The 27,810-nt window shown below is 47.3% G+C and overlaps 1 protein-coding gene across 6 annotated transcripts; it reads left to right on the forward strand.

The window, feature by feature from the left end:
• The first annotated feature begins 13,720 nt into the window (after positions 1-13,720).
• Positions 13,721-25,585, forward strand: ZFAND2A (zinc finger AN1-type containing 2A). Of its 6 annotated transcripts, none has more exons than XM_013047791.2 (7): positions 13,721-13,836; positions 16,198-16,295; positions 16,962-17,056; positions 19,349-19,477; positions 22,809-22,960; positions 23,777-23,860; positions 24,252-25,585. In XM_013047791.2, exons 2-7 carry the CDS (start codon positions 16,241-16,243, stop codon positions 24,268-24,270), a joined length of 534 nt encoding a protein of 177 aa, XP_012903245.1. In that variant the 5' UTR covers positions 13,721-13,836; positions 16,198-16,240; the 3' UTR covers positions 24,271-25,585. The 6 variants fall into 6 exon arrangements, with proteins under 6 accessions (XP_012903245.1, XP_012903244.1, XP_044931123.1 ...); XM_013047790.2 differs by lacking the exon at positions 13,721-13,836 and adding an exon at positions 14,786-15,017; XM_013047792.2 differs by lacking the exon at positions 13,721-13,836 and adding an exon at positions 15,516-15,641.
• The last annotated feature ends 2,225 nt before the right edge of the window (positions 25,586-27,810 follow it).

Below are 27,810 nucleotides of genomic sequence, written 5' to 3' on the forward strand. Positions count from 1 at the left end.
GCCCTTACGTGTGCCTGTTTTACAGAGCTGCACTCCCTTCTTGCTGGATCTGTTTGCAGCAATCTTCGGCTGCTTCAGTCTCCCTGTGCGGGCTCAGCGCCCTGTACCTTCGTCCTCCCTCCTACTTAGACTCAGCAGGACTGGATTCCAATCACAAGCGTGTTTCAGGCGTGCTCCAAGCAAGCTTACGGGAGGCACTTGGACACGCTGAGTCAGTGACAAGTGATGTGACGCATCAAGGGAAGCACGAGTCGTGCACGAGCACCACCTGCTCTCAGCGGAAGGGCGGCTAGTTCAGCTCCACACAGGCGAGTGAAGGACGGGCAAGAGGTCTGCAGTTGCAGCTGCTGAAAAGCCAGCCTGTCACAGCCAAGTGACCAAGTGACCGACTCTCCCTCTCCCAACTACCAGCACTCATGGTCAGGGCTGCAAACAGGATCCCAGGCCAGAGAGGGTTTAATCACAGGGAGACCCAGGGAGAGCCCAGCTGTGTATGGCTGATGGATGTGTGGCCATCTACGTGTCCAACTGCCCCCTCACGTGGTCACACACAGAGCAGCAGCCCCCCATCAAATCTCGTATTTCTGCCATTGTGTCTGTCCTTGGCGCTCACTACAAACTGCTCAGATGCTTTTGAGGAGGCCCTCTCTGCCCTGTCCGCAGTAGTAGGGAAGGCCTGAGGGTGTCTGGATAGAAAAGGAAATTGGCCACACGGTGAAGCCCATGTGACGTGTTCTAGCCCCCTTGGTCCACTTGCCCATCAAAAAGTAAAGCAGCCCCAAATGGGAGAGTCCCCAGCGTCCTCCCCAGCCTAAACTGGAGCCACTATAGGACAGAACTCCAAATTCCTCATTAAATCTTCGGGGTTTTGTGCATGTGGTGGGGGCAGGGATAAGCTCCTTCCCTGAACCACTGAACCACTGGTTCTTCTCTGAGAGTAAAGCAGCAGAGATGGGTTCTATTCATGCCTCGGTGCCTGCTCAACTCACGGACAGGCCCTGCTGGCTGTGCAGGAAGGTCCTAAAGTGCCTGGGATGCCCCCTACCAAATATGACTTGCACCCAAACACGGACTCCAACTGCTAAGCTGAGTTCTCACCAGGAGCTGTTCACTGAACAGCCAGAGGTTGTAAGTTGAGGGAGCAGACCGCCAAGCTTTCTTGCTGGGGAGGTCAGCACCCCTCTGCCTGGGACCCAAAGGCCTGTTGGGAAGGGCCTGGAAATTTATCACTACAATTAGTATCTGTTTTTATAGTTTCAGTTGCTGGCAGAGGAGGACACAGGAACTCTTTCCAAAGAATACTCCAGGGGGCCCCTGGTGCTGCCTGGGCCTCGGGGCGCGGCTGGCAGGGACTACTGCCTGGGAGGTCCACACCTGCCCCTTTCCGCCCTCCCCCTCCAAGTACACACTTCCTCCCTTCCCTCATTTCTTCTTCCCCTTCAGGCACAACTCTTTTCATCTAACCACAATGCTTTTGGAATGGCCACAACCACCCAGCTCAGCCTGGCATGGGGCTGGACTGGCAGTAACAAACAGGACGCTTCCTGATCTCACAAGAACAAAGTCTATAGGAACAACACTGAAAACAGACCTGAGTCCCTCTGGGAAAAGTGTGCAGGGTCGGGCCCTTCATTCAAATCTGACTCAGGAGGGCTGTTTTCCTCAAAGACTCCAAGGCCCAGAGCAGACTCGCCCCGGCAGCGGGGCCCTCAGGGTGAGCACTGCCCGCTGACATCGCTGGGCTCTGCTGAGGAGTCTACGCCCCCTATGCCATGCCCACAGTGTGACCCCCTTCTCCCCTGTACATATTTCCAAGTTCACGTCCTTGTCGAAGACTCACCTTGTATAATTGCTCCCCATCCTGCAGACATCTGCAGCATCTCGTCCGTATGATTCATCCTCTCTGCACTGGGCGTTGCTTTGAGGTGGGACTGTCGGGTTTTGTTGTTGTTGTTGTTGTTTTCAAATATACATGTATTCACTCTCCAAGCAGCTTTCAAGCTCAAATCTTGTGCTTCCTCACCCTCCTGACAGTACCCAGTGAAGTATGTTGCATGAAGCAGGCCTCCAACAGATCCCTGGCAGGGATGGCCTAAATGTTCCTGCCGGGCTGAAGGGAAGAAGGCACAGGGTGTCCCAAAGCCCACCTGGTCCGTGCCCAGCACTAGGTGTGGCAACTGCAAAGAACCAGAGCCTTCCCTTTCCTCAGGGCTGGGCTGATGGGTCATTGATGTCTCCTCATTTAAAACTAGTATTTGTGCAAAAAGAGACAATGTTGCAGTCCTAGCCAATATGCATGGCTTAAACTAATGAACAAATCCAGCAGCCAACCAGGAGGAGTTATTCCACAACCCTGCCGCTGCCTCCAGGATGAAGCCACCAGGGCGCAGGCGGCTTTAATATTTAACGCAGCGATTCAAGAGGGTAGCAAAGGGGCCTGGCCAGAAATGGAACATCAAGTCACTGGGAAATCAGGATGATTATTACTTATTCAGAACCCACTCAGGAACCAACACAAAGTTGGAAACAAATTGGAGATTCTGCATCATTGTTATTTCATCCTGAACTAGATTCTTTTTCCTGAGTTCTCATGGTCCTAAGACTAGGGATCCTCAGCAGTGACCAGATCAGGGTGACATTTAAAAGTAAAGAACACCAGTGCTAAAGTGGAAATGCCACAATGCTGTGAAGTGAGTATAACTATTGCTACGTGAAAACAGGCAGATTTTCTAAGCCATGTGAGAATGATGTCCCGTGATGCCCAAAGATGGAGATGGTGGCCACAAATAATCAGTTAAAAACACATTTCCTATTTCTCCCAGTTGGTACAGCATAAAGACTTAAATTCAAAATAACGTGCTGTTCCCTACCTTATACTGCTATATGCTCTTCTCCATTTCAGACAGCAACCTGATGCCTCGATACCAGTGGCCATCTCCTTGCATGGTGATATCTCTGTGAATCAAGATAGTTTTACCTGTAGTTATAGAAGTTGCCAGATTTTTCAATTTCAGGGTAGTGTATATAGCCCACAAGGCACTTTCATGCCTCCCTCGGTGGAAATGAGGGAACGGTTGGGGGTTTGCTTCCCATTAAGTAATGAGGGAAGCTGCCGTTGCTGCTCTGCTCCAAGATATAGCAACTGGGTGCTTTCTCGACAGGCTTGCAAAAGAAATCAAAATCTTGTTATCAAGCAGACAAAGGGAGCACCACCTTTAAGTTTTAAATTAAAATTATTTTAACAGAAGAACTGTAAAGCCAGCTCAGAGGGGCCTGCATCCCTGGGCCAGCTCCCCCTAACATTAAAACTTCTTTTTTTTTTATTATAAAGATTTTATTTATTTGACAGACAGAGATCACAAGTAGGCAGAGAGGCAGGCAGAGAGCGAGGAGGAGGAAGAAGGCTCTCTGCTGGGCAGGGAGGCAGGGCTTGATCCCAGGACCCTGGGATCATGACCTGAGCCAAAGGCAGAGGCTTTAACCCACTGAGCCACCCAGGCGCCTCAAACATTAACACTACTGAAGACCAAGAAGCAAGTGCAAGTAAACACTGCTAAATGAGCCACAAAATTTGTGTGGACTTCCCAGTTCCCCACTCACATTCATTTGTCCAAGTCTTCCTTGAAGGCCTGGTACCATCCCTGCTTGTCTTCCACTGACACCCACTCAGGGAGACCCACGATCACCAGCATGGTTTGCCAAGGATACAACATCATTTCCAGAGGTTTCCAACTCCAACCACCCACTGGACCCAAAGATTCCTCACGGTGGGAAGAAGAGTATTTGGATCCATCTCACGGCAACAGGTGAGTGCCACATGCAAAGGATGTGATGCTGGAGGTTAAAGGAAGTCCAGGCACAGCTTTGCTTGTATGGTGATACTGGTGGAATCATTCTAACAGGAGGTTTGAAAGGTCCTCACAAGGGTGAGTGTTTCTGCCACATTTTCAATGCAGGCTCCCTTTCACTTTTTTTTTTTTTCACTAATTTTGCATTTACATTTCCAGTCATACACCACATTTTACATGGAAAATTACGAACAAGCAGGCACTAACTCCTCACTGTTGGGGGCTCAATGGGCACTGAGCAAAGGGTTCTCCAAGGTAATTTCTAACAATATATAGAAAGATATTGAAACAGAAGATCTTGTCCTGGTTTGTTATTGAAGGATGGACTATGGAAGAGTCATGTGACACAAGTTCTATGATACAAAGGGTCCCATATGCTAGATAACCACGCATCACAAAATTAAGAGATGGAGAAAGAAAGTATTAGTGCATCTCTGCTCCACTCAACTGCTTTCCATTCGCTGGGGAGCCTGAGCAAGTGTATTTTTATTCCACAGGGCTTTTGCTTACTTAAAAATGTGTCATGAGGCAAATCATAAGCCGCATCTCCTGTAGTTTACTTTATGATCACTTTCTGGAATTAAAATCTCTGTCTAGCTGACTTCGTGTCTATGAAATATTTATGCTCTGCTCACGTGTCTGGGGGAATACAATTTGATTTCTGTTGGCAATTTCGACTCAAAGTATCATGCCTCCCTCTGTGACTCTCAGATTCACAGAGCCAAAGCCTTTGCAGAGACCTACAACGATGTCACTTAGAGGACAGAGTACTCATACTGGCTACCATCTGCAGTCCTGGCAGCAGGGGTCTGCAATCCCACCCAGAAGGTCTTTGCTCCTAGTGCTCCTCTGACAGTCTCCAGTAGGAAAATTGGCCTTACTTGAATTTACGTCATTGTTGTACTCATCATGAGGCCACCCCATGTAAATGTCTATGTGGCCACTAAGAATTTGAGGAGACACATTTCCTTCTCTTAAGGCTGCACTAAGACACTTCCCCTTCCTCCCTGAGAGTCCTTAGGGTGAAGCGCTGATGTCATCGGAGCATCTCTTTCTAGTTTTGTCACCTGAAGGAGCATACCTAACACGACGAGGTGCATAAGCACCATCGACAAAGGGTTAAAGGGCACAGTCCTTGTCCTCAGGGGATTACGGTCTAACACAAGAATTATATCTCTAGTAGAGCAGCTATACAACTGAGCATCAGATAAGTGAATTTCTCTGTTCCCCTCCTACAGCCTCACCTCCAACCTCTACCACCACACTAATCATTGTTCCTCGTGGACAAATATTTCAGTTCTTCCCTTCTGGGCACCTGCTGGGACTGCTTTCGGGACCCCCTGCTGGGGTGTGGGCCTGGCTTCAACCAGTGAGCTCTGAGACTTCCAGGCAGGAGGATTTAAGACCAGTGGCAAGCTCTTGCGGCCAATTTTTTCTTTCTGCCTAGGCAACTAGCAAGACTTCCAGTATTGATCACTCTGTCATCCCAGGCTTAGAAGGTGAGGACAATGTGGAGCAGAGTTTGTGTATACATCAGGGACAGGACATCTGAGCAGGAATAAACCTTTGTTGTTTTAAACTGCATTGACTTTGGGATTGTCTGTTACATAGCATAACCCCAAGTATCCTGAATGTTAGACCACATAAGACCATTCTTCAAAGTTGTAAATATCCGTCTAGGTAAACTTCCTGCAGACTTCTGGTCCTCATGTGGAATTCAGCACAGCACAGGGTGCTGCTTGTCACCTGTGGCCTCTCCTCTACGCTGCTTCAGCATTCTTTTCCAATTCTGCTATAGGTTTTCTGTTTCCTCCTTCTCCTCCTGTTACCTAGTTGCAGGCCCTCCTCCCTCCTGATTCCAGCCACTTCTTACTCTCTTTTGGGGACACTTTATTCATTAACTTGACCTTAAATAGAATTCCAGTTTTAATTCTGTGTCCTCCCCATTCATACAACTTCGTCAGAACTCAACATGACCCCAAGAGACCCGCCTCACTGCCAAATTGCTACCCCCGAAAACCTCCCCATTCCTGCCACTTCAGCTTCTCCAAGCTTGAACTGGTGTGCCTGTTTCTTCCCTGTTCTTCATGCCCAATAAGCCAAGGAGGTCTCCTGGTTCTTTTTGTTTTTGTCACCTACGTCCTGAATTTATATCCTTTTCTTTACTGTACGAGCTCCCTCCACCATACCAGCACGCTCAACAGTTCAGGACTCCAGCCATACAACCCTAGCTCCTCTCTGAACCTCTCAAATATCCTGAAACTCATTCCTAGATTTGTCTCCCCAGACATCCGTCATATGTACAAATTCCTTGGACAAAGTTCTGTCTTCCTTACCAGTCAAATGAAGTTCAGATTTCTCTCCCTCAAATTCTAAATCTTCTATCTTTATCTAGTAAGCTTAACTTTGAAATTTGTGCTTTACTCGTTGGTCTATTTCTCTTTTTTTCCCTGAATTACCAACTCATGATGAATAGTGGATACCCTTGTTTTTAGGATTCCAGCATTCTTGTCCCTCCTTCATCTGGTAATGGCACAGTGTCTTTGGAGTACGGTCTCTCCCTCATTTCATGTGATTCTGGCAGGGCTGTCAGACAGTGGCCACATAGTGAACATTAGTTTATGGTAATCTCGTGTCCCAGTTTTCCTAGCAGGGTCCCAGCTTATAGTCTATTGTCCCAAGGAAACTATTAGCAGCACCCCATTTTCACCCCCCAAAAGTGTCTCTGTAACCCAGGTTGCTGACAACTATGCTTCTGTCACAAGAGGAGGCTGTTCTGCCATAGAACAGAGACGCCAACATTCAGAGGGCAGGTGGGGGAGGACCTTGTTTAAATTCCTGGATCCAGGCACATCTCAAGTCTAGGAGCCAATAAATTCCCCTTCTGGGAAAAATCTATTTTGAAGTGAGTTCTTGTTATCTGCAACCCCAAATCCTGGCAGACATATGGCTTGGCTTCAGCAGTTCCCTCCCCAGTTCACATCTCCTGTCTTTAAGGATCTGCTGGACCACCCCCCACCACCACTGTGAAATTGCCTACATAGTCCAGCCCCAATTTTTCAGGCTTGCTCTGGGAAGTTTTTATTCTCTGATCACCAATAGTGATTACAGCCTCTGCCCTGCAACCTCATAAATACAATGTTTACACTTAATGTCCAGTTGTTTCAGGATGTGGGCCTTTTTTTCTCCACAATCAAAACTATAAGCTCCTGGGAAAAGACAGGGACCCCATTTAATCTTTTCTTATATTTTTCTTGAAGCCAAACAGGGTTCTGTGTACACAGCAGGCACCCAATAAATATTTGTTGAGGATATGAGTTACAAATGTAAAGGTAATATTGACTATGTGTCAGAGCAGGAGAGAGTGTCTTGTGGAAAAGGGGCAGTGGGATGTCACCTGAACCGGGCTAGGCCAGTAGAGTGGGACCAGAAGAATGTACTTCACTGTTTTTCTTTATGGGTAAGAGCTTCTTTGCTTCTTTCATCCAGATTCCATTCTCTCACCTTATCCTATTCACCCAGTTGTCTGACTTCCTCTTCTGTGTCTGGGACCATTCCAGAACAATGGTGACCTCTTCATCACAAACCCCAGTAGACTTGCAGGTTTTGTCTTGTTCTCTCAGCAGCAGGAGCCGGTTAGCCAATTCTCCCTCTTTAAATCTTCATCTTCCCTTGGCTTCCTCTCCTTTTTTCCCTCCTGAGTTCTCTGGTTGCTCATTCTCAGTCTGGTTTTCCAGCACTGGCTTTCCTAAGGTATAGGCCTGCATCCTCTTCTCCTCCATATCTTGTCCTCCCCAAGACAATCTCATCAACACGCTGTATGCTGATGACTCAAAACTTTAGTTCCCAGTCTGGACCTCTTCTCTGAGTCCCAGATGCATGTATCCAATTTAGTTCCCAGGCTGGACCTCTTCTCTGAGTCCCAGATGCATGTATCCAATTACTTATTTGCCCACTTTTCTCTTTTGTCTCATAGCTGGTATGTCCTGAATTGAAATAATTTTTCTATTATAGGTAGCAGTATTTTTGGCTACCAATAGGAAAAATGACAAAAAAAAAATCTTGAACAATAAGAATGTGTGTAATCTCATATTACAGGAAGTCCAGAGGCAAGGGAAGCCAATCAGCAACTCAACATGACCATCTCTACCTGGCTCCTTCCACATTTCTCCTCTGTCAGCTCAGCATAAGGACATGGTCCTTAATGTTGGCCCTTCCTGTTAGTGAAAAGGTTACTATTTCCAAGCATCCCCCAAATACCTTACTGAAAATGGGTTTGTTCTAATGAGTATCTCTTTTTTATTAGGGAGGAAATCTTTTTCCAGAAGGCCCTTTTCCCCTGAAACCTGGATCACATGCTCATGCCCTACCTAAAGAAGAAGCTGTGAAGATGAGTAAGGTTTCTACATTTCTGTAGTCACTGTCATCTCTTACCTAGACTGCAGTAACAGCTTATTTGCTCTCCCATTTCTGCTCCTGCTTCTCCTCAATCTGTCTTACACATACCGCAGCTGAACAAATGTGCTGAACAATGTGTGGGGGAGTATAACATCAATGTATTTTCGCTTCTCCATTATTGAGAAGTTTTCCACCATCCAGACTAGGCCAGGAGGTGACACTCATCACTGCAAAGAAAGGTCTGCCCAAAGAAGTTATTGCTCAGTTCTGAGTTTTAAACCTAAAATTCTAAGAGCTCATAGCAAGCTACAGTCTTAAAAGCAAGACTTTTAAGAGAGAGAAAAAGGAACCAGGAGCCAAAGCTTTGGAGATTTACCCTAGAGCAAGAAACCCAAAGATAGGATGTGAGAGAAACTTTTTGTAACATAGGGAGAAAATTATCTCCAGGGCTGGGGAGAAGTTTGAAGAACTTTGAAAGAGAAGACACCTGTCTGGGTCCCTGAGAATGGACCCGATGCTCGTCCTACAACCCTCAGTTGAGGTGACAAACAATTCAGATGAGTAGAGGGGTGATATAAAAGTAGAGGGGTCTATTCCGAAGGTCTAAGCCAATCAGCAACTCAACATATAGGAAACTCCCAAATCCCCATGCGCACTGGCATGGGACCCTGAGGGGGTCACTGAAACAGATGTAACCTAGGGTCTGGACAGGTTGACATTGCATGCAATGAGCTCATAAGAGGCCAGCAGCAGCAAAAGCTACCCATGAGCAGAGGTGGTGGGACAGGTCTCACCACCTGCAGGGGCCAGGGAGGAACTGGCTGGCATGTATGCTAGAGCCTCTGCTGCCATGAGATTATCTATCCAGCTTCCCCAACCCCAGATGGCACCAAAGGAGAAAGGAAGTAGTTGGAGGAAGAAGGCTTGGAATGACTAAGATTGGAGCCCAACAGTGACTGAGGTGCAGATGAACTGCACCCCGACAGACAACAAACAAAAACAGCAGGCTGGGCTATGCTAACCGACAGGAACAGCTGTTGGCCCGTGGCAGTCTGGAGGCTCCAAAAGAAAGCTGAGTTCTATTTTAGAAAACAGAGAAACTTAAATTATTTTTTGTATAGCTGTGTGAAGTATATGTAAATTTTGTGCCCTGTCAAGATAAAGTCCGCATGGTCTGTCCCTGCCTGCCTCTCCACCCTCATCACTAGCTAGTATAGGTAGCAGAGAAAGAATTGCAAATGTGTATTCAGGAGCCTGTGTTTCGGACATTTCTATACTTTGGTGGTCTGTATTTAAAATAGAGTTCAGAACAGTGACCTGTTGGTGAAGAACACTTGGCCCCTTGATAGAGGAATGTATAGCTGGTCATGCACTGTGGCCTCTTCCTTTGAAGCAGGCTCCAAGGTCTGTCTCTGCTCCCCTGTGGAGCGTCACGAATACTACAAGGTCCTTCCTTCCCTGCTGACAAGGCAGTTCTCAGAGGGCATCTTAGGAAGTCCTTAATCTTGACGTGGTAAGAAGCTCAAATGTATGGAGGTCCCGTAACTTCTGCTCAGTGACAACTTTTTGTATGAATGCAGACTTCAGTTAAAGGCAAAAGCTGCGTTTTAAAAATCCGGCTTGGTAAATTTTTGTTCCCACAACAATTTGGTGTGGTCTTAGCCAAATCAGGACCAAAAAGAATAGCAAAGGTAGACCAAGTGCACTCCCCGGTAAAGCCTTTGGGTGTCCACTCTCACATCTTCTCCTGACACTCCCCATGTGCCAGCTCGTGCTGTGGGCAAATTCTGGTTCTCACAAGGCATGCAAATGCCCATCCACGTTTGTGTGCACACATGTGACTATTGTGTCTGCGACTGGGGAGGTGAGATAGTATCCAACCAATTACATTTTTCTTTGGTTAAAAATTCATTTATGAATCTGGCTGTTTAGAAAACATTTATTCAAAATTTGGATGTTTTGCATGAAATACTTTTTTACATTTTGAGAAATAGATAAAACACTGAAATACTTTAAAATTTTTACTCTTAAAGAGTGTAATCTTGGGGGTGCTGGATGGCTCAGTTAAGCATCCCACTCTTGATTTCTGCTCAGGCCATGATCTCAGGGTCAGTGCTGTCTCTGGCTCTGATTCTCTCTCTCAAAAAAAAAAAAAAAAAGGTAATCTTGTTTTTTCCTTTGGCAGCGTGGTCACTACCTATGGTAGGCAGCATAGTGCCCCACCTCCCCAGCCAGTGTCCATGTCCCAATCCCTGGAACCACGAATCTGTTATTTCACATGTCAAAATAAACTTTGTGGACATGGTCATGTTAAGGATCCTGAGTGCGGTGATATTATTAGATTGCACAGGCATGCCCAATATAATCCTTTTATGCGAAAGGGGGAAGAATAAGAGTCAGACAAGGTGTGGTAATGGAAGTAGTGGTTGAGATGATGTGATGGGCCAAAGATTATGGCCAACCTTAAGAAGCTGGAAAAGGCATGGAAGGTATGTCCAGCAGCCCCTAGAAAGAACGTTGCTTTAACCTCTTGATTTTAGGCTTGTGAGATGAATTTTCAGCTTCTGACCTCCAGAACAGTAAGATAGTTAAGTCTATGTTTTAGGCCACTTAACTTGCAGTAATTTGTTACAGCAGCAGTAAGAAATATACCAAGTGCAAAATTAGGAATTTGCAGAATGGCAAATTTGATTCCATGCAAGAATTTGAATTTCTCCTCTAAAACTCAGTAGTTAATGTGTATATGAAACTTTACATTTTAGTGTTAAAATTGGTTGTAGCAAGACCCACATAATCTGGGAATATATTGCTCTAAAAAGATTCTTCACTTCAACATTTGGCATAAAATTTACAGGAAAGGGCAATATCTAACCCTCTTTCTGATAGTAATTGATTCATTTGATTATAACTTATTTTTTTAACACTCTTGTTACTTAACATTCTTCACTTTTGGAAATCTAAGTATCTATAGTATTGAAGTAGTGGGTATTTGCATTTATCAGAAGATCTGAGAAATTAAAGTTCTACACTAGGACTGTTGAAAAAAGATAATAATACACAGAGGATTTTTGACCCACAAATGACGATGATCTTAAAAGCTTGTAACTCCAAAATCAATACTTGTGGTATTTGTATTTATGCTTCCTTAGTAAATTATCTTCTTTTAAAGAATCCTTCTGGAAGAAAATTGAAGGGTTTGACTGGCACTGGATTTTGACCAATTTGAAGATCAGGGAGGGAGTTTGTGGAAGCAGTGCCTACAACTGCTCAAGGATGTGGAGTGCTGAGGGAGTGAGCACAAAGCAGGTGTGGAGGTGGAAATGATGGCCAGAGTGGTTTCTTATATTAAGCAAATACAAAGACTGAAAAATAAGAAAATAGAATAATGAAACTTGGGTTTTTATTGCTGGAGAACTTATTTATAAACATAAAAAGAGAAGATTCCAAAAATCCTGATGTGTTGGATTGGAATCAAAAGGATATGTTTTCCTAAAAAATATAAATACAAGTATAGGCAATTATAGATATGTATGTAAATATAAGCAAATATACATACATTTCCTTGCAACTGAGATCTCAAAACAATGACACCCTAGTAGCAATAAGCACACCACACACTCCAATCTTGATTTTTTTTTTTCAAAGATTTTATTTATTTGTGGGCTGGGAGTAGGGAGGGGGAAGATAGTGCAAGTGAGCATGTGCACAAGCAGGGGGAGCCGAAAGCAGAGGGAGAAATACACTCTCTGATGAAGAAGAAGCCCAATGTGGGATCTGATCCTAGGACCCATGGATCACGACCTGAGCTGAAGACAGACGCTACCCAGGCATCCCTCAAATCTTGATTTCTAAATACCATCCTCCACTAAGAAGAAACAAAGCTCCTTGGAGAAATGGCTAGGCAAGGAAGGGAGCAAAGAATGACAGGATGACAGGGACATGTCAGAAAGACTCAAGAGCCAGTTAAATGTGGCTCTCTGCCCATCAAAATGAACAATGACAGCAATAGGGCATGACCACTGAATAAGAGAGAAATCCATGTGTCCATACTGATATAAACAAATAAAAAACAAACAAAAGGGAATCCTCTTCCTTATAGAATGCCAACTAAAAAATGTGAGATGAACAATGGAAATTTTAAAAAGCACTATTTGGGGTGCATCTGGCTGGCTCAGTGGTAAAGCAGGTGACTCTTCATTTCAGGGTTGTGAGTTCAAGCCCCACACAGGGTGTAGAGCTTATTTTATTAAAAATATAGTTTAAAAAATAAAAAGCATTCTTTGGCAATGACTGTAGTGATCCAGCCAAGTCACTGATAGAACTTCATGTCATCAGGCAAAGGGTGATAAAGAATAAAATAAGGGTGGGATTTTGGAATATCTCCCTACAAAATACTAATCAATTTACAAATGAAAAAAAAAGGAGAAACCGAGCAGACATCTACAGGACTAGGTAATCAAGATGACAAGATGAGTATCACCCGTGATAAGATGTGTTGTGGCACAGCACCATTCCTGAGGTATTCCTACCAATAAACATGGCCTGCATTTGGTCCTCAGGAAACATCCACAGACTCAGAGACATCTCATATGCATAAGTCTGTGGTCTTTAATAAAAATTATTAGGGACAAGGACAGAAGACCTGTCCCAGCATGAAGGAGACTGCACATATGATCATGGATGGGACCCTGAAACAAAAAGGAAAAAAGAGACACTGACAGTTGGCAAAGTCCAATGGAGTCTGTGGACTGGACCTTAATATCGCTTTGATACTGACTGCCTCATATGGATGGTTACAGACTGGTTATGTAGGGGTGTCTGCTCTGGGGAAATATACATGCAAACATTTCAGGTGATGGAGAATCATGTCTATAGCACATTCTCAAATGGTTCAGAAAAAGACTAAGGAAAATGGGTATGTACATGTACGAACACACACTCAGGCACGATTCTTGTTACTTGTGAACTTGCCTATCTGCTAAAATTTATTTGTAACTCCAAAATCAGTACTTGAGGTACTTCAGCAATTATGGGCCAGCATGTGCTAAGTGGCAAAAAACTTGAGTTGCCTGAGAAAACACACCTCCAGTCAGGGTGGGACAAGATGACACTGGCCTTTCTTGTTCCAGCACTGATACGGTAAATAAGCTTCCATTCCGTTGCCTATTTAGTGTTACGGTCTTCACATTTTTGGCCTTTCTGGTGGCAATCTTGCAGTTTCAAGTGGCCCTTAAGCTGGTGCTTAAGGGCTGTCCGGTTTCCTAAGTACCAGGGCTGCGATGTACCTTACAGAGAAGAGCCGCAGACAGGCTGGGTTCGGGCATGACTTACATACAGCACTGCTGGCCATGAGTTCAATGTGAACAAATCAACAACACATCAGTGCAAGTTGTCTTTAAACAGAAACACACATAAAACAAGGTTAGGCGGTGACGGCTGGGCGTGGCCAGAGGCTTCCAGGGAACTTGACCAGGTACCCCCAGAGCATCCGCTCATTCAGTTCGCTGAGACTTCACACAGTAACCCGCTGGGAGACAGAAAACCCACCACGTACATTTGGGGGAGTGGGCAGGAGGGCGCAATGGAACCGGTAAGGAGATATGGTAAAGTGACCCCATGAGAGGACTGTGGTGGGTCCCAGTGAAGATATGCAGAAAGGGGACACAGTGAGGAGAGGCAGGGAGGGGACCCAGTGAAAGGATGCGGGGGGGGGGGGTGCCCAGTGGAGGGAAATGGTGAGGGGGGCCGATGAAGGGACATGGTGAGGGGACGTGGGAAGCGGAACCAGTGAGGTGATGCGGGGAGGATCCCACTGAGGGGACCGGGGTGAGAAGACGCGGTAAGGGGACGGCGGTGAGAGGACCGCAGTGAGAGGACCCGTGAGGGCACCGCGGTGAGAAGACCCGCTAAGGGGACCGCAGTGAGAGAACCCGGTGAGGGGACCGCGGTGAGAGGACCGCAGTGAGGACCCGGGGAGGGGACCGCAGTGAGAGCACCCAGTGAGGGGACCGCGATGAGGGAACCGCGGTGAAGAAACCCGTGAAGCGACCTCGGTAGCCCCCGGGTAGCCCACTAGGCAAGAACAGGGAAGCTCTCCGTCAAGAGCTTTCCCAGGGTCAAGGCCCCTACCCCACTCGGGGCGCCGCTCGGCAGTGCCGGCTGCGTACCTCGCGGTGTCCCCTCTGCGGCGCGGGCTCTGCCTCCCTCCGCGCGCTGCTCCCCGTACGTCAGACCCCTCCGCACGTCTGCCGGGGGCCTCAGCTTCGCCGCCGTGACTCAGCTTTCCCGCGCCGCGCAGTCGGCCAAGAGCGCCTGCGCGGAGCCACTTCACCGTGACTCAGCGGCTCCGAGAAGCGGCCGGACTGTTCGAGAAGGGAGGCGGTGGAGCGAGGAGTGGCGGGTCCACGGAGCCGCGGGAGGTCGGGATTGGCCGGCCGGGCCGTGACGTAATCTGGGCGCGCCGGGAACGCCGAGCCTCCGCGGGGCGGGATTGGCCGGCCGGGTGGTGACGTTATTGGGGCGCGCCGGGCAGGTAGGGGCCCCGGCGTCTCTCTGAGCCCTAGGAAGCGAATAAATGGCCGGAGCTTTGGCGGTATGCGATGCTTCGCACTTCCGCGGGCTTGGACGGCGGGGCGCCGCTCGTCGGATCCCATTTTCCCCGGCTTTTTGGACTCGTCCCCTGCGGCTGGCCGCTGGAAGGGACATCCATCTTCCCGTCTCCGCCGCCTCCTGCTCGCCTCCGCAGCCACCCGGACGCCCGACTAGAGCCAGGTCCGGGGACGGGTGCGAGGCCCCGGGTCGCAGGGCTGGGAGGGCTCCAGGTGCCAGCCGAACGAACCCACGGCCGGGGGCTGGGCCGGATGAGACAGCGACGGGCTCACCTGCCGCCGGCCTGCGCTCCGGGGCGCGGGCAGTGGAGACGTCGTGCGCGCTCGGGACCGGAGTGGGTGGGTGCTGGGACGGGAGTCACAGCGTTCTCTGAGGGTGTGGAGAAGCCGTGACGGTCGGGGCAAAGGCCCCTTCGGAGGAGTGACTCTGAAGCACGATCCGAGGGGAGGAGCGGGGGGGTGGGGAGACTGGGGACAGCACGGCGGACGCTCCCCGGAGTGGACGCTCCAGACCTGACTTCTGGGGGCGGGGAACTGGGGACAGCACGGAAGACGCTCCCCGGAGTGAACCCTCCGGACCTGACTTCTGGCGGGGGAGGGGGAGCTGGGGACAGCACGGCGGCGTACGCTGCCCGGAGTGGTTCCTCCGGACCTGACTTCTGGGAGGGGTTCTTGAGAGGGTTGTGGGTGCTAGGTCCTGGAAGGGATCTATCTCATGAGGCCTGTTAACGGACTCCAGTTCCCTCTGGAGCGCAGTAGCTTCACCCTTCGTCCACCTGCTTTCCACGTGAGTTAAGCGCTTGCTCTTCTCCCTTATCAACTCCGGGTTGTCATTAGGGAGCAAGTTCTGAGTAAACCTCAATGCATGAGGGAGTAGAGAACAGCAGGGACAGAGCTGAAGCTCTTCTAATTCCCGTGATTTGGCGCCTGGCAACGGTTTTGTGTGTGTCAACAAGTATACTCACTCCATGAAACTGTGGCCCAACTTTTGGCCGGCGTTTGTGTAAGTTGAATATGGAAAACCCCTGTCAGCGTGAGTCAGAACGGTTTAGCCTGAATTCCGGGTGAGATTCTTCAAGTAGGAAATTAAAAGACCCAAGAAACAGTGGCTGTCCTAATAGGGTGGATTCTGAAGTATCAGCATACTTGTACTCAAACTTCTTTTTCTCTTTGCTGAAAAGCAGCAAGAATTTGTGATGCTTTACTGCCCTGCGGGGGCCAAGGATGACTCGGGAATTGAATGCTTCCCACAGAGCATGTTTATTTTCTTAGCCCTAAGTTATGAACTCTGGGGACTAAAATGATGGCCATCTTTCCTTACGTAACTGTTTTAATTCTTGTAGGTGATCCATCTCTCTGTCATCTGTGTTTGGACACTTCCAAATAATGGAGTTCCCTGATTTGGGGAAGCATTGTTCAGAAAAAACTTGCAAACAGCTAGGTAAGCACTATTAAGAGAATGTTGATAGGCAATGTGTGTTTTGTTGGCTGTTTAGTCAGGAAGAAGACTGTTTTATTAATTAGCTATTCTCTGGGTCTTGGCTCTGGTGGCTTTTCAATATTGAGAGGCTGGCCTGAGGTTCGGTTTCTATTCAGCACTGTTACTCAGGGTCTGCTGAAGGCCAGGTACCACGGCCAGGGCCAAGTGGATACAAGTGTGCTGATTATATATTTGTGATATTACATGGGATGGGGCTTTTTTGAAAAGGTAGCTTTAAAGGGGCACCTGGGTGGCTCGGTCAGTTAAGCATCCTACTCTTGGATTTTGGCCCAGGCTGGTGAGAAGGAGCCTGGAGCTGGGCTCCTGAGCTCAGTGGGGAGTCTGCTTAAGTTTCTCTCTGTGCCCTCCCCCTACCCCCTGCGGCCTCTCTCTAAAAAAAAGAAATTAAATTAAAAAAAAAAAGAAAGAAAGAAAAGATAGCTTTATAAGTTCTTCAGTTTTGCTGGCATTGTGAAATTTATGATCCCTGAAGTTTTTCTCACGTGTTTTTCTCCTCAAGGATATATTTGGTAGGCATAAAGAAATCAGTGTAGGTAAATACCTGTTTAATGTGCTCTAGAATTCTTTGGTCCTAATTTTTAAAATGGTATTGTTTTTTTGTTTTAGATTTTCTTCCCTTAAAATGTGATGCATGTAAACAAGATTTCTGTAAAGCCCATTTTACTTGTGCTGCACATAAATGTCCCTTTGCATTCACAAAGGTAATTTATCATACTTTATTCCAATGAGTCTTGTTTTTCATTGTCTAAAGCTGTGCTGTCCAAGTAGTAGACATTAGCCACATAGCTAATTAATTAGCCATATAGCTAATAATTTCATTCAAATGAAGTGAGATTTAAAATCTAGTTTCTCAGTCACATTAGCTACATTTCAGTTGTTCAGCAATCGTATGTGGCCAGTGACTACTGTGTTGGACAGTGCAGATGTGGCGTGTTTCCACCATCATGGGGAGTTCTAGATGGCACACCTCTAAAGCAACAGGTTTCATTTTTAGGGGCTCTTAAAGTCAGATTGTACCTAAACCTTCAAAGCTTGCTTTGCATGTTAAAATATTCTGTTCTTTTGATTCATTATGCTGAGAAAAAAACAGGAGTATCTTTGTGAAGTGCAAGAAATACTTGACAAGGTATCTTACCTGGGAGGTATTAAAAATGCTTATCTGGGGGTGCCTAGGTGGCTCAGTGGGTTAAAGCCTCTGCCTTCAGCTCAGGTCATGGTCCTGGGGTCCTGGGATCGAGCCCCGCTTCGGGCTCTCTGCTTAGCAGGGAGCCTCCCTCCCCCTTGCCCCCCGCCTACCTCTCTGCCTCCTTGTGATCTCTGTCTGCCAAATAAATAAATCTTTTTTTTAAAAAAAATGCTTATCTGGGGGGCGCCTGGGTGGCTCAGTGGGTTAAAGCCTCTGCCTTCAGTTCGGGTCATGATCCCGGGGTCCTAGGATCGAGCTCCGCTTCAGGCTCTCTGCTCAGCAGGGAGCCTGCTTCTCCCTCTTTCTCTCTGCCTGCCTCTCTGCATACTTGTGATCTCTGTCAAATAAATAAATAAAATCTTTAAAAAAAAAAAATCCTTTAAAAAAATGCTTATCTGGGTAACTTTACAGTCTTGTGAATCTTTTTTTTTTTAATTGTATTTATTTATTTGACAGAGATCACAAGTAGGCAGAGAGGCAGGCAGAGAGAGAGGAGGAAGCAGGCTCCCCGCTGAGCAGAGAGCCCCATGTGGGGCTCAATCCCAGGGTCCTGAGATCATGACCTGAGCTGAAGGCAGAGGCTTTAACCCACTGAGCCACCTAGGCGCCCCATCTTGGGAATCTTTTTAGGGCAAATAGTACCTGGTAGAAACAGGAAGATGAACAGGACTCTAAGAAAATCAACTTGTGTGAGTCCAGAGGTGTAATACCTCTGTTACTGACTTTGCACGTGGCCCCCAGCCTATATTCATTTTGTTTCTGGTGGTTCAGAGGTTATTTTAGTGACTTCTTTGGGTCTGTACTGCTGCTTCCCTAATGGCAGTTAGAAACACGAATGACTTAGCATTATTATGTGCTTTCATTATTGTTGGCCAAGGTCTGACCCTCCAGCATTTTCTAGGTCATCATGAGGGTGTCGGGGAGGGTGACTCATATTTACCAGGCCCCGATGACTAGGCCACACAACCCAGTTTATTTGTTGGCTGTGACCTCCTCATGTCTCTAGATAGGGAGAGTCTGGTTAGAGATCATTAGTAATGCTTTATTTCTCAATTTGGCAGACTTGTCATCTGACTTCTGGGTGACCCTTCAGCTCAGCCCCTACAGACAGTAGGCCCCATTAATTCTGTGATTATCTGTTTGGATGTCAGTTGTCACCTCTGTTTTCTTGCGGAGCTAAGTTTCTTTAGCTCCTGCCTTGGCTCTAACTGCTGGGCATGTAGCCACTGGGTGCCTTGTTCTTCCCTCCAGAGCTGCACAGTCTTGGGCTTGGGTGGTCATTATGTACCTGAGAGCTCAGCCTAGCTGTGTGTTCCCTTGTCAGGTGAGTGAGTCTCCCTGCGTGTGAGAGCTGCAAAAGGATTAGATAGGCTGTTGGCAATTGAAGGCAACCAGAGGGTCTTTATGGCTAGTGTTTTCTTCTTTTTCTCCATTCTGAGGGCTTTGGGCTGCTTCACCACTCACTGAGATGATGCTGGACAGAGCCAGGCTGCCCTGAGACCAGATCAGTTTCACCAGCTTCTCTCCATGGCTGTCTTTTACTAATTGTTTCAGGGTCATTTGCACAGTTAGGTAATAGTCTGTCATGTTTAAATTCCACTAGATTCCACCTTTGGCAGCTCTGCCCTGAATCTTTAGGGTTCCCTTACTGTAAATCCTTTGTGTTAACTGTATCCCCTTCTAATGAGTAGTCGAAAGATCAGTGTGTGTTCACTATGTGATTTTCAATGCGTTATGCTGTTGTACCTTTTTCTTTCGAGTTTTGATTGTCTGAATCTGGAATATTCTCTTATATCATTATTTTTAGGATGTTCAGGTCCCAGTGTGCCCACTTTGTAACAACCCAGTCCCAGTAAAAAAGGGAGAGATACCAGATGTGGTGGTTGGTGAGCACATTGATCGAGACTGTAATTGTCATCCTGGGAAGAAAGAGAAGGTAAGGACGAATTTTGTGACTGTTGGTTTTCCTTAGCGGGGAAAGGTCGATTATCTAACTGTGGTCTGTAGTACTCATCATTTGTGTACAAAATAAAAGTTTCCCATGTTGTCCTGGCTTGGGTTCTTACGGTTATATGAACATGCTCTGAATATCAGAATCTACTTTGGGATTTGTTTCCCTTATAGGATTCTTACCTTTTTCTCTCAAGATGGAGCGTTAAGGTGTTTCTAGAATCATTCTGTTAATGTGTACTTTCCCTAAGCTCGTCTAGGAAAACGTAAAAGGATACATAGAATTTGAACATTCAGTGTTCTTGCTTTTGTAGTGTTAGTATCTTTGTGAAAGCTCTCCGTTTGTTCATTTGGAGTAAATCATGTTAGGAAACACAGTAGGCCCTATTCTCCACAGCAGGTGCTTTCAACTTGTTTGTTGGCTCCGACTCCTCCTGAAATACAATGAAAATGACAGGAAGCAGATTCTTTTTGCTCGTCTTGTTTGGGGTACTTCCTTTTTCTCCCAAGTATGTGTCTTGTTTTCTTTTAAGTTTGTCTTGTTCCCTGTAGTTTTGGGCATTGTGTGTTGACCACAGTGTGGGCTGAGCATCGAGTTCCCTCCCCCTGTTCCCATGTGGTCAGGTCTCTTGCCACCCCTGCCCTCCCAGCAGACATGGTGTGTGCTCCTGGACCAGTGTCCCAGTTCTCCATAGGTGAGAGATTCCCTCTGCATTTCTCTTATGCTAGATCCTAGTTTCCTGCATCTATCTCCCTTACGAGGGCTCTCTAACCTCCTGTCTTGTGCTTTTCTTTCTTAGTTTTCACCTTATTTGGGGAGAGGCATATCTTCCACGTGCGAAGGACCATGGAAGATAAATGGGAGGTTGTGTATGTCGCAGGGTCTTTGTTCTCTGTTATTCCTTGCTCAGCTGCCTGGGGGTAGCAGCCTGGCTTTAGAATCTTTGTTTGAATATATTTGTGGGCGCTGGTTTGTTTTCTTGCTGGGAATTTCCCAGCTGTTCTCCATTGGGCCTTTGTGGGACCAGTTTTCTGTCTGTCAGCTTGAAGGCTTTCTCCTCACCCCATCCCTTCTCTCCTCTGCCCCATCCCAGAGTTCCGAAACTTCACCCTGACTGTTCCTTGTGTGGATGCATTCTCATCTGTCGTGCTCTGTAGACAGTGGACCCTTCCAAACTGGAAGCTCCAGTGTTTCCATCTGGAATGCCATATTAGATTCTTTGATTTCCTCTAGACTCCTGTCCCTTGGGTGCTGGGCCTCTTGGATAGGTCTCCTTATTTCCTCTGTAAGTTTCCTTTCCCTGTGAATTCTGCATCCGGGGTGTTTCTTGTGCGTCCCAGTGAATGTGCTCCTCACGAGCTAGGCTGAAGCCGAGTACTCAATCGCATGGTGGCGGCAGCTTGGACTCTCACCTTTGCTGTGGGTCTTCTGCCTGGTCCACCTTCTGTGCTCTGTGATTTCAGGTCTTTCTCTTGGGCTAATCGGATTCCCCTCAGAAGGCATTCTGTTCCCTGCCCGGAGAGCGTGCTGTGGCTTCCGGAATTGTGGAGCTAGGTGGAGAGAGCTCTCGCAGCTCCTCTGCAGGGAGCGTGAAGTCCTTACTGCCTTCTGAGTGCTCATCCTGTGTTTCTTGTGCTTCCCCTGCCCATTGATGACCCTCCCAGGCCAGCAGCCTCTCTCAGACCCTCAGCCAAGCGTGCGCCTGCTGCTGGGCTCAGGTGCAGCACTGCAGGTCTGTTCTCATACGCGCTGCCACTCCTGTGGTGGTCCCATGGCACCCTGAGCGGCTGCTACAGCCAGTTTCAGATATATTGGGAGTTTTGTTTATGTATAGGGGTGTTTCTTGACCTTCCCCACCAGCTTACAGTTTGGCTTTCTTGTATCTGCCAGGTTCATTATTACTTGAGTGCTTTTTCCCCCTAAAATCTTATAACTGTTTTTTTTCCTCCTAATCTTGGTCCTTGTGGGTTTATCCCTTTTCAGAAAATCTGCTGCTTGTCATTTTCATTGTATTTCAGGAGTCAGAGCCAGTATACGTGTTCAGTTCTCCTTCCTTAACCAGAAGTCCAAGGATCCTCAAACTGAACTTGCCCTTGGTTGACAGCACATAATGTGTGCCCTCTCCCCTCAGACTGCAGATTCTCAGATGCTCAGGCCTTTCTGGGGTTTGGTCTCAGCCAGCTCTACGGCTTGCCCTTCCCAAAGGCCCTACCAGGTTACTCAGGTTTGTTTTTCTGAGATGCCCTGCTCCTTTCTTACTGCTCTCCAAAATAGCATATGGGCTTTCAAGGAGCTCGAGACTTCAGGAAATGGGCATTTGTCAGGCTTAAATCTCAGTTTCCAGTCATGAATCCTGGTTTATAGTTATAAACTACCTGGTTATGTTACATTATTTAATGTAATAAGTAGAAGTTTTGTTAACCCCTGCTTGCTGTTTTCAACCTCCAACATGACAGAATAAGCTCTGTATGCCTTAGCCTAGCACCCAAAACCTTTTATTCACCAGCCAACCCCAGTCCCCTCCATAACCCCATTCTCTCTGTGAGTCCTTAGAGCTTTGCCCTCCAATCATTCTGGAACTTCTAAAACCTGCCTGCCTCTATATAAGACCACAGCTGCACTTGGCATGCTTTCCTCCTGAACTGACAGGGTCAGTTGACAGGGTCTTCCTTGTTCTTGGCCCACCCCAGATTCGGGACCCAAGTCCATCCCCTGTCCCCACGCCTGCATGCACATGTTCCAGTCACTCAAGGCAGCTTGTGCCTACCCATCTTTGCTGGAGAGCTGCCCTTGGGCTTCTAGATGGATACCTTTTGGCCAGCATCCTTGCTCTACAGAGTCGGCAGTGCCTGGGAATTTATATCACTCCTTCACCCCATCCCTATTGCCCCCTGCGAAAAAAACCCCGAACCCCAAAAACATAATGGGTATAGAGACTACAGATTCTTAGCTCCATGGAATGTCTTCACAGCCCCTGGAACCAGCTGCCTTCTATATAACTGGCATGATTCCACAGTCTTGGTCCCCACTCCTGTGGAGGGTTTTTTTGTGTGTGTGGTGTTTTGTTTTGTTTTGTTTTGTTTGGCCTGAGAACACCTCCAGTCGTCCCACAGGAATCCCCAACTTAAGATACTGCTTTTGTGTTTGTTAAAACTTTGCCGTCTCCTTGGTACTCACCTGTGTGCTTGGCAGATGTTTGAATGAAATCTTGACATCTTCATTCCTTGTAGTGAAGAACCATTTCTCGTTTAAATGTTGGTAGTCTTATTGGGGCTTGTTAAATAATTGCTTATTGAAGCAATTCTTGCTTTCTCAGATTTTTACGTTCCGGTGCTCAAAAGAGGGGTGCAGGAAGAAAGAGATGATGCAGGTGTCTTGTGACCAGTGCCATGGGAGTTTCTGTATTCAGCATAGACACCCTCTGGATCACAGCTGCAAGCACGGGGGCCGCCCCATCGGCGCAGCTGGGTGAGAAGCGAAGCTGCCTGTGACGTGCTGGCTCATGTACAGGGACACCCATGGGACCGCCTGACCCCCATGGTGGGGATAGGGCAACTCTGAGCATTTACCGAACTAAGTTGTTGAGGTGGAATATTTGTTGTAGGAGTTTGGATGAATATAATCTAAATTAAAATTGGATTTTAAATTAAAGTTGGATTTTAGTTGTGTTTCTTCCTGTGGCTGCCAAAACAAAGCACCATGGCCTGGGCACCTTCATCAGCAGTTCAGTCTCCCTGCTCTAGAGGCACAAGTCTGAGATGGACATGTGGTGGGGCGGGCTCCTCCCAGAGGCTCTGGGGTAAGCCGGTTCCAGGCTGCGCCCAAGCTACAAGTGGTTTGCTGGCAGCCCTTGGCATACTTTGGCTGTGGGCATCTCTCCCCCAATCTGTGTGTCCATCACTTAAGTTTTCCTTGTGTGTCTATGTCCATATGTCCCCATTTTATGTGGACATGGTCATACTGGATTAGGGTCCCGCCCTTCTCCAATCTGAGCACATTTCAGCTAATTACACCTGTCATGACCTTACTGATAAATGTCACATTCTGAGGTCTTGAGTATTTAAGACTGTGAGGCTATCACTTTGCTGGGGACATAATTCAACCTGTTCACAAGTGGTATAACAGAGCATCTTTCTCAAGTCAGTGAAAACGTTTTCCTGAACTGGCAGTGGAATGCTAAAGTTTACCTTTTCGTTCCTGGTAGTTTCTCAGGTCGCCCCGCACGCAGCTCTCCAGGTGAGTGATGAAGGGGTCGATGACTGTTGGTCTGACCTTTCTGAATAGGTGCACAGCTGCCCGAGCCTCTGAATCCAAGCCATCGGGAGCATTAAACACACTGTCCACCAGTTGGCTGGCTCGGCGACTCAGGTATGGGTCTGGATGGCATGCACAAGGGCAGGTGCTTTGTACCGGGGGCGTGGTTCTTGTCTGAGTGACCAGCACTGCAGAGTCGTTGCAGTACTATTAATAACTGACTGGTTAAAATGATGTGCTCGGGGTGCCTGGGTGGCTCAGATGGTTAAAATGATGTGCTCGTCCATCGGCTCAGTGTAAGGAAGGCTGAGAGATCTGGATATGAGTTTTCTCAGGCCCTGAGTTACCAGCACAGTTCATTCCAGCACAGACCGTATCAAGAAGTAACAGGTCTACAGCTGGTTGCCGAAATACCTTATTTAGCCTAGTGCTTTTGTGTGATGCATTGCTCCTGGTTAATCAAGACAAACCTAAAAAAATAAGCTGTTCTTCTGTTCTCTTTCAGGTGGAAAGTAAAGAGGTGATGGGACTATGTCAGCCCACAGTGGCTTGGTGGCTTGTGTGTATCACTGTAGCAGGGCAGGTAGTGTTGATGCTGTAGTGGCTCTGTACTTCTCCTCGCAGGTAGTGTGGAATGCCATTAAAACTTTCCCAGTAAACTGTACATGTTTTGGCAGAATAAACAGAAGGATTTTGATATTCTAAGTTAGGCTAAGCTACTCCATCAACCTGCTTCCTCCAAATAAAGTGACATAAAGGTTGATCTGGCACACTCGGATCCTTCAGAGGGCGGCTCTGCCCTGGCCTGAGTCCCTCAAGAACAACCCAGCGTTCTGGAAGCCTCTGTCACTTATACAACCACACAGCTGATTTATTCTGTCTTCATCTTGTGGCTGAGGTACCTGAGCCCAGGAAAGGTGGGAGAGGCCGTGGGCCTACTGTGTTAAGGTCCTTGTTCAGAGGTGGCCCCAACACACAGTCCCTATTCCACTGAGCAAACAGCTCTGTGGCCATACAGACTCAAGTGCTGGGCTTACACTGACAGCCTCAGTCCATGAAGCATCCCCATGTCCTGTGACCCTGGGCACTGGGAAACTGAAGCAAGATGTCATTTGAGTTGGGTTCTGATCTTAACCCACTGGTCATCCACCTAAACATCCAGACCTCCCTTTGCTCTTGTCCAGGCGATGACTTCTGCTTTTAGAGCCTCAAAATGCAAAGCAGGGAGAGGCTTCTGTTCAGTTTCCATTCCAAAAATAGGTGATCAAAACTATTTCTGTGGGCTTAGTTGGTGGTACGTGTTCTGGACCAGTGGTTCTCACACTTCCCAGGCTCGTAATTGTGTGGAAGGCTCCTCCGAAGGGTGCTGGGCCCCACTCCCAGAGTCTTCTGGTTCTGTGGGGCTGGTGGGCCTTGAAAATTTGCACTTCTAGCAAGTTCCCAGCTGATGCTGCCGGTCTGGGGACCCCACTTAGCCAAATAACTTCTCTGTACCCGTGCTGTCCAGTACATGGTGACTAGCCAGAGTTTATGGAGCATGGGAAATGCATTTGGCACAACTGGGGTTGAATTTTTAGTTGCATTTAACTTAAAGGCAAATTAACTTGTGCTTTTTAGAAAACTCTTCAGTGTGTTAACTATGGTATGTGAGTCTTCTTTCATCTATAAATTTTAAATAAAGGTCAACCCTTTCTCATGAAAACATAATACCCAAATTGAGAATCAAAAACACTGAGCTTTGAAGACAATACCAAAAAAAGTATGTGATTGTTGAAGTTATTTACATGTTGAAATGCTAATATTTTGGGTATGATGGATTAAATAAAGCAATAAAGTTGATCTTACTTGTTCTTGTTTTAACTGTGGCTACTAGAAACTTTAGAAACAGGTAGGTGGCTGGCATTATATTTCTTTTTCTTTTTTTAAAAGATTTTATTTATTTATTTGACAGAGAGATCACAAGTAGGCAGCAAGGCAGAGAGGGAAGCAGGCTCCCTGCAGAGCAGAGAGCCCGATTCGGGGCTCGATACCAGGATCCTGAGATCATGACCTGAGCTGAAGGCAGAGGCTTAACCCACTGAGCCACCCAGGTGCCTCCTATTTCTTTTTCTTTTTTTTTTTAAACAGTTTCGGGGTTTTTTTGTTTTGCTTGAGAGACAAAGAGTGAGCACAAGCATGAAGAGCAGCAGAGGGAGAAGCAGCCTGATTCTCTGCTGAGCAGGGAGCCCAATGCAGGGCTTGATCCCAGGACCCTGGGATCATCACCTGAGCGGAAGGCAGACACTTAACCAACTGAACCACCCAGGTGCCCTCCAGCATGTTATATTTTTTTAGTGTTAGAAGTTTGTATGCATTTTTGAGAAAAATGTCACACGGTTTTGTGCTCTGTGTTCATGTCTGCAAGGTAGGAAGGGACTCACTTTCCTTATCTGTTGCAGTGCTTCTGTGGCAATGTTTGAGAAGCACCAGGCGGTAGGAGGAGCTTCCCAAGCAGGACAGGATTGCATTTGCTCAACCACTTGAGGAGGACCTGGAGCGAGCTGGAACCTGTTGGCTGTAGTTGACCTGCAGACAGCCACAGGGGTGATTGGGCGTGAGTGGTGTTCTATTAACAGGTGCCACGGCATCCTGTGTGTTCCCTGCCATTGAACATCTCCAGGGCAGAGGGTCCTTGGAAGCTCAGGTTGGATGTCTCAGACGGAAACCCGAAGCTTTGCTGAGAGGAGTGGGCCTCCAGTGTTCACTCTGTCCTGGGTCCTCTTCCCAGCCCATGAACCCACCACCCCCTCCTCTCCTAGACAAGTGGGCGTAAAAGCCAACCTTTTGAGGGTGTCTTGCCTACCTTGTCCTAGGGAATTTGGATTTGTGGCAGATGGGAGTGATTATTGATCTATAAGCTGGGTGTTTTCTTGCTGGCTGGGACAGACACAAAGTGGGTGTCCCGAGTCTATCTTGGCACCTGGACCCAATCAGCAGGTGACAAGCACCATGGGAGGCAATGCTTCCTGCCTGGGTTGCCTTCCTGCTTTCCCCTGAGTTGGCCTTGGGCTGGCACCAACCAGCTCTTCCTGGGCGAGGCCCAGAGCCAGGCTGCCCGTCGTTGTGGTGTCTGGCCTCTAGTCTGCAGCCTGGAGGGACTGGCCACTGCCTGCCCAGCGGCATGCGGCTGCAACATCAGACATTCACAAGGCATCACCAGAGGCTGTCCATCTGGATGGTGGTGAGGGCTGATGGGAATGTTGGTTGCTTTGGGGAAGTCAGGTGCAGTGTCACAGGGAGATTGGATACAAGAGCCATCAGCCCCACGTCAGCGTTTGTAAGTCATCCATGATGGGAGGGATTGGGGTTATTTTAAATGTATTTTTAATTAAATGTATTTTAATTAATCTCCTGTATTCATTCTTTGCAATAAGCCTAAGACCAAACTCAAAACATAGGCTTGAAACTGGCCTCAGTTGCCTGAACTGGCCTTGGTTCTCCAAGCTTCCGGTCTGAGAGTCAGGGTCTCTGGCATTCATCCAGCGTTGCAGATGTCTGGAGGCGGTGGTGGTGTGTTCTGGGGAACGTGCTGAGGGAAACAGGTCCGACTTCTCTATTTGGTCTGCCAAAAACTTTCCTCAGGGAGGTTTTGATTTGCTTTTCTGTATTTTCCTGAAGTGATGTAGACTTCTGATCGCGGTAGAGAGTGTAGAAAGTGCAGTGGGGAGGAGAGTATCCGGCTGAGGCAAGAGGTGGTTTGCTGTTGGTTTCTAATTTTTTTGTCTTGAGTGTGTCTGCCTCTCTAGGACGTTAGGGGGAGCTCTGCCCAAATCCACAGTTGCAGAGTTTATGCACAACCTTGTTCTAGGTGATGAGATCTTCTCTTTTGAATGCACCACCAGCTAAGATTTTCTTGAAATAAATACTACAAAAGCAACCTTTTTAAATGGTCTTTAGTAAAACAACAACAAAAACATGCCAACAGGCAGAGCAGTTGGTTAATTTTACATTCTGTAAAATTATCATTCTGAACTGAAATAAAGCTACTTATGTAAATAGCTTCGCTTTGGCTCAATCTTAAGAAG

Source organism: Mustela putorius, unplaced genomic scaffold (genome assembly GCF_011764305.1).
Source record: "Mustela putorius furo isolate JIRA1106 unplaced genomic scaffold, ASM1176430v1.1 tig00000139_pilon_pilon_pilon, whole genome shotgun sequence".
In the NCBI taxonomy this organism is placed as follows: domain Eukaryota; kingdom Metazoa; phylum Chordata; class Mammalia; order Carnivora; family Mustelidae; genus Mustela; species Mustela putorius.

Coding starts and splice junctions, on each gene's coding strand:
- ZFAND2A (XM_013047791.2), top strand. CDS start 16,241: ATGGAGTTCCCTGATTTGGGGAAGCATTGTTCAGAAAAAACTTGCAAA. Junction 16,296..16,961: donor AAAAACTTGCAAACAGCTAG/GTAAGCACTATT, acceptor TTTTTGTTTTAG/ATTTTCTTCCCTTAAAATGT. Junction 19,478..22,808: donor ATCCTGGGAAGAAAGAGAAG/GTAAGGACGAAT, acceptor TTGCTTTCTCAG/ATTTTTACGTTCCGGTGCTC.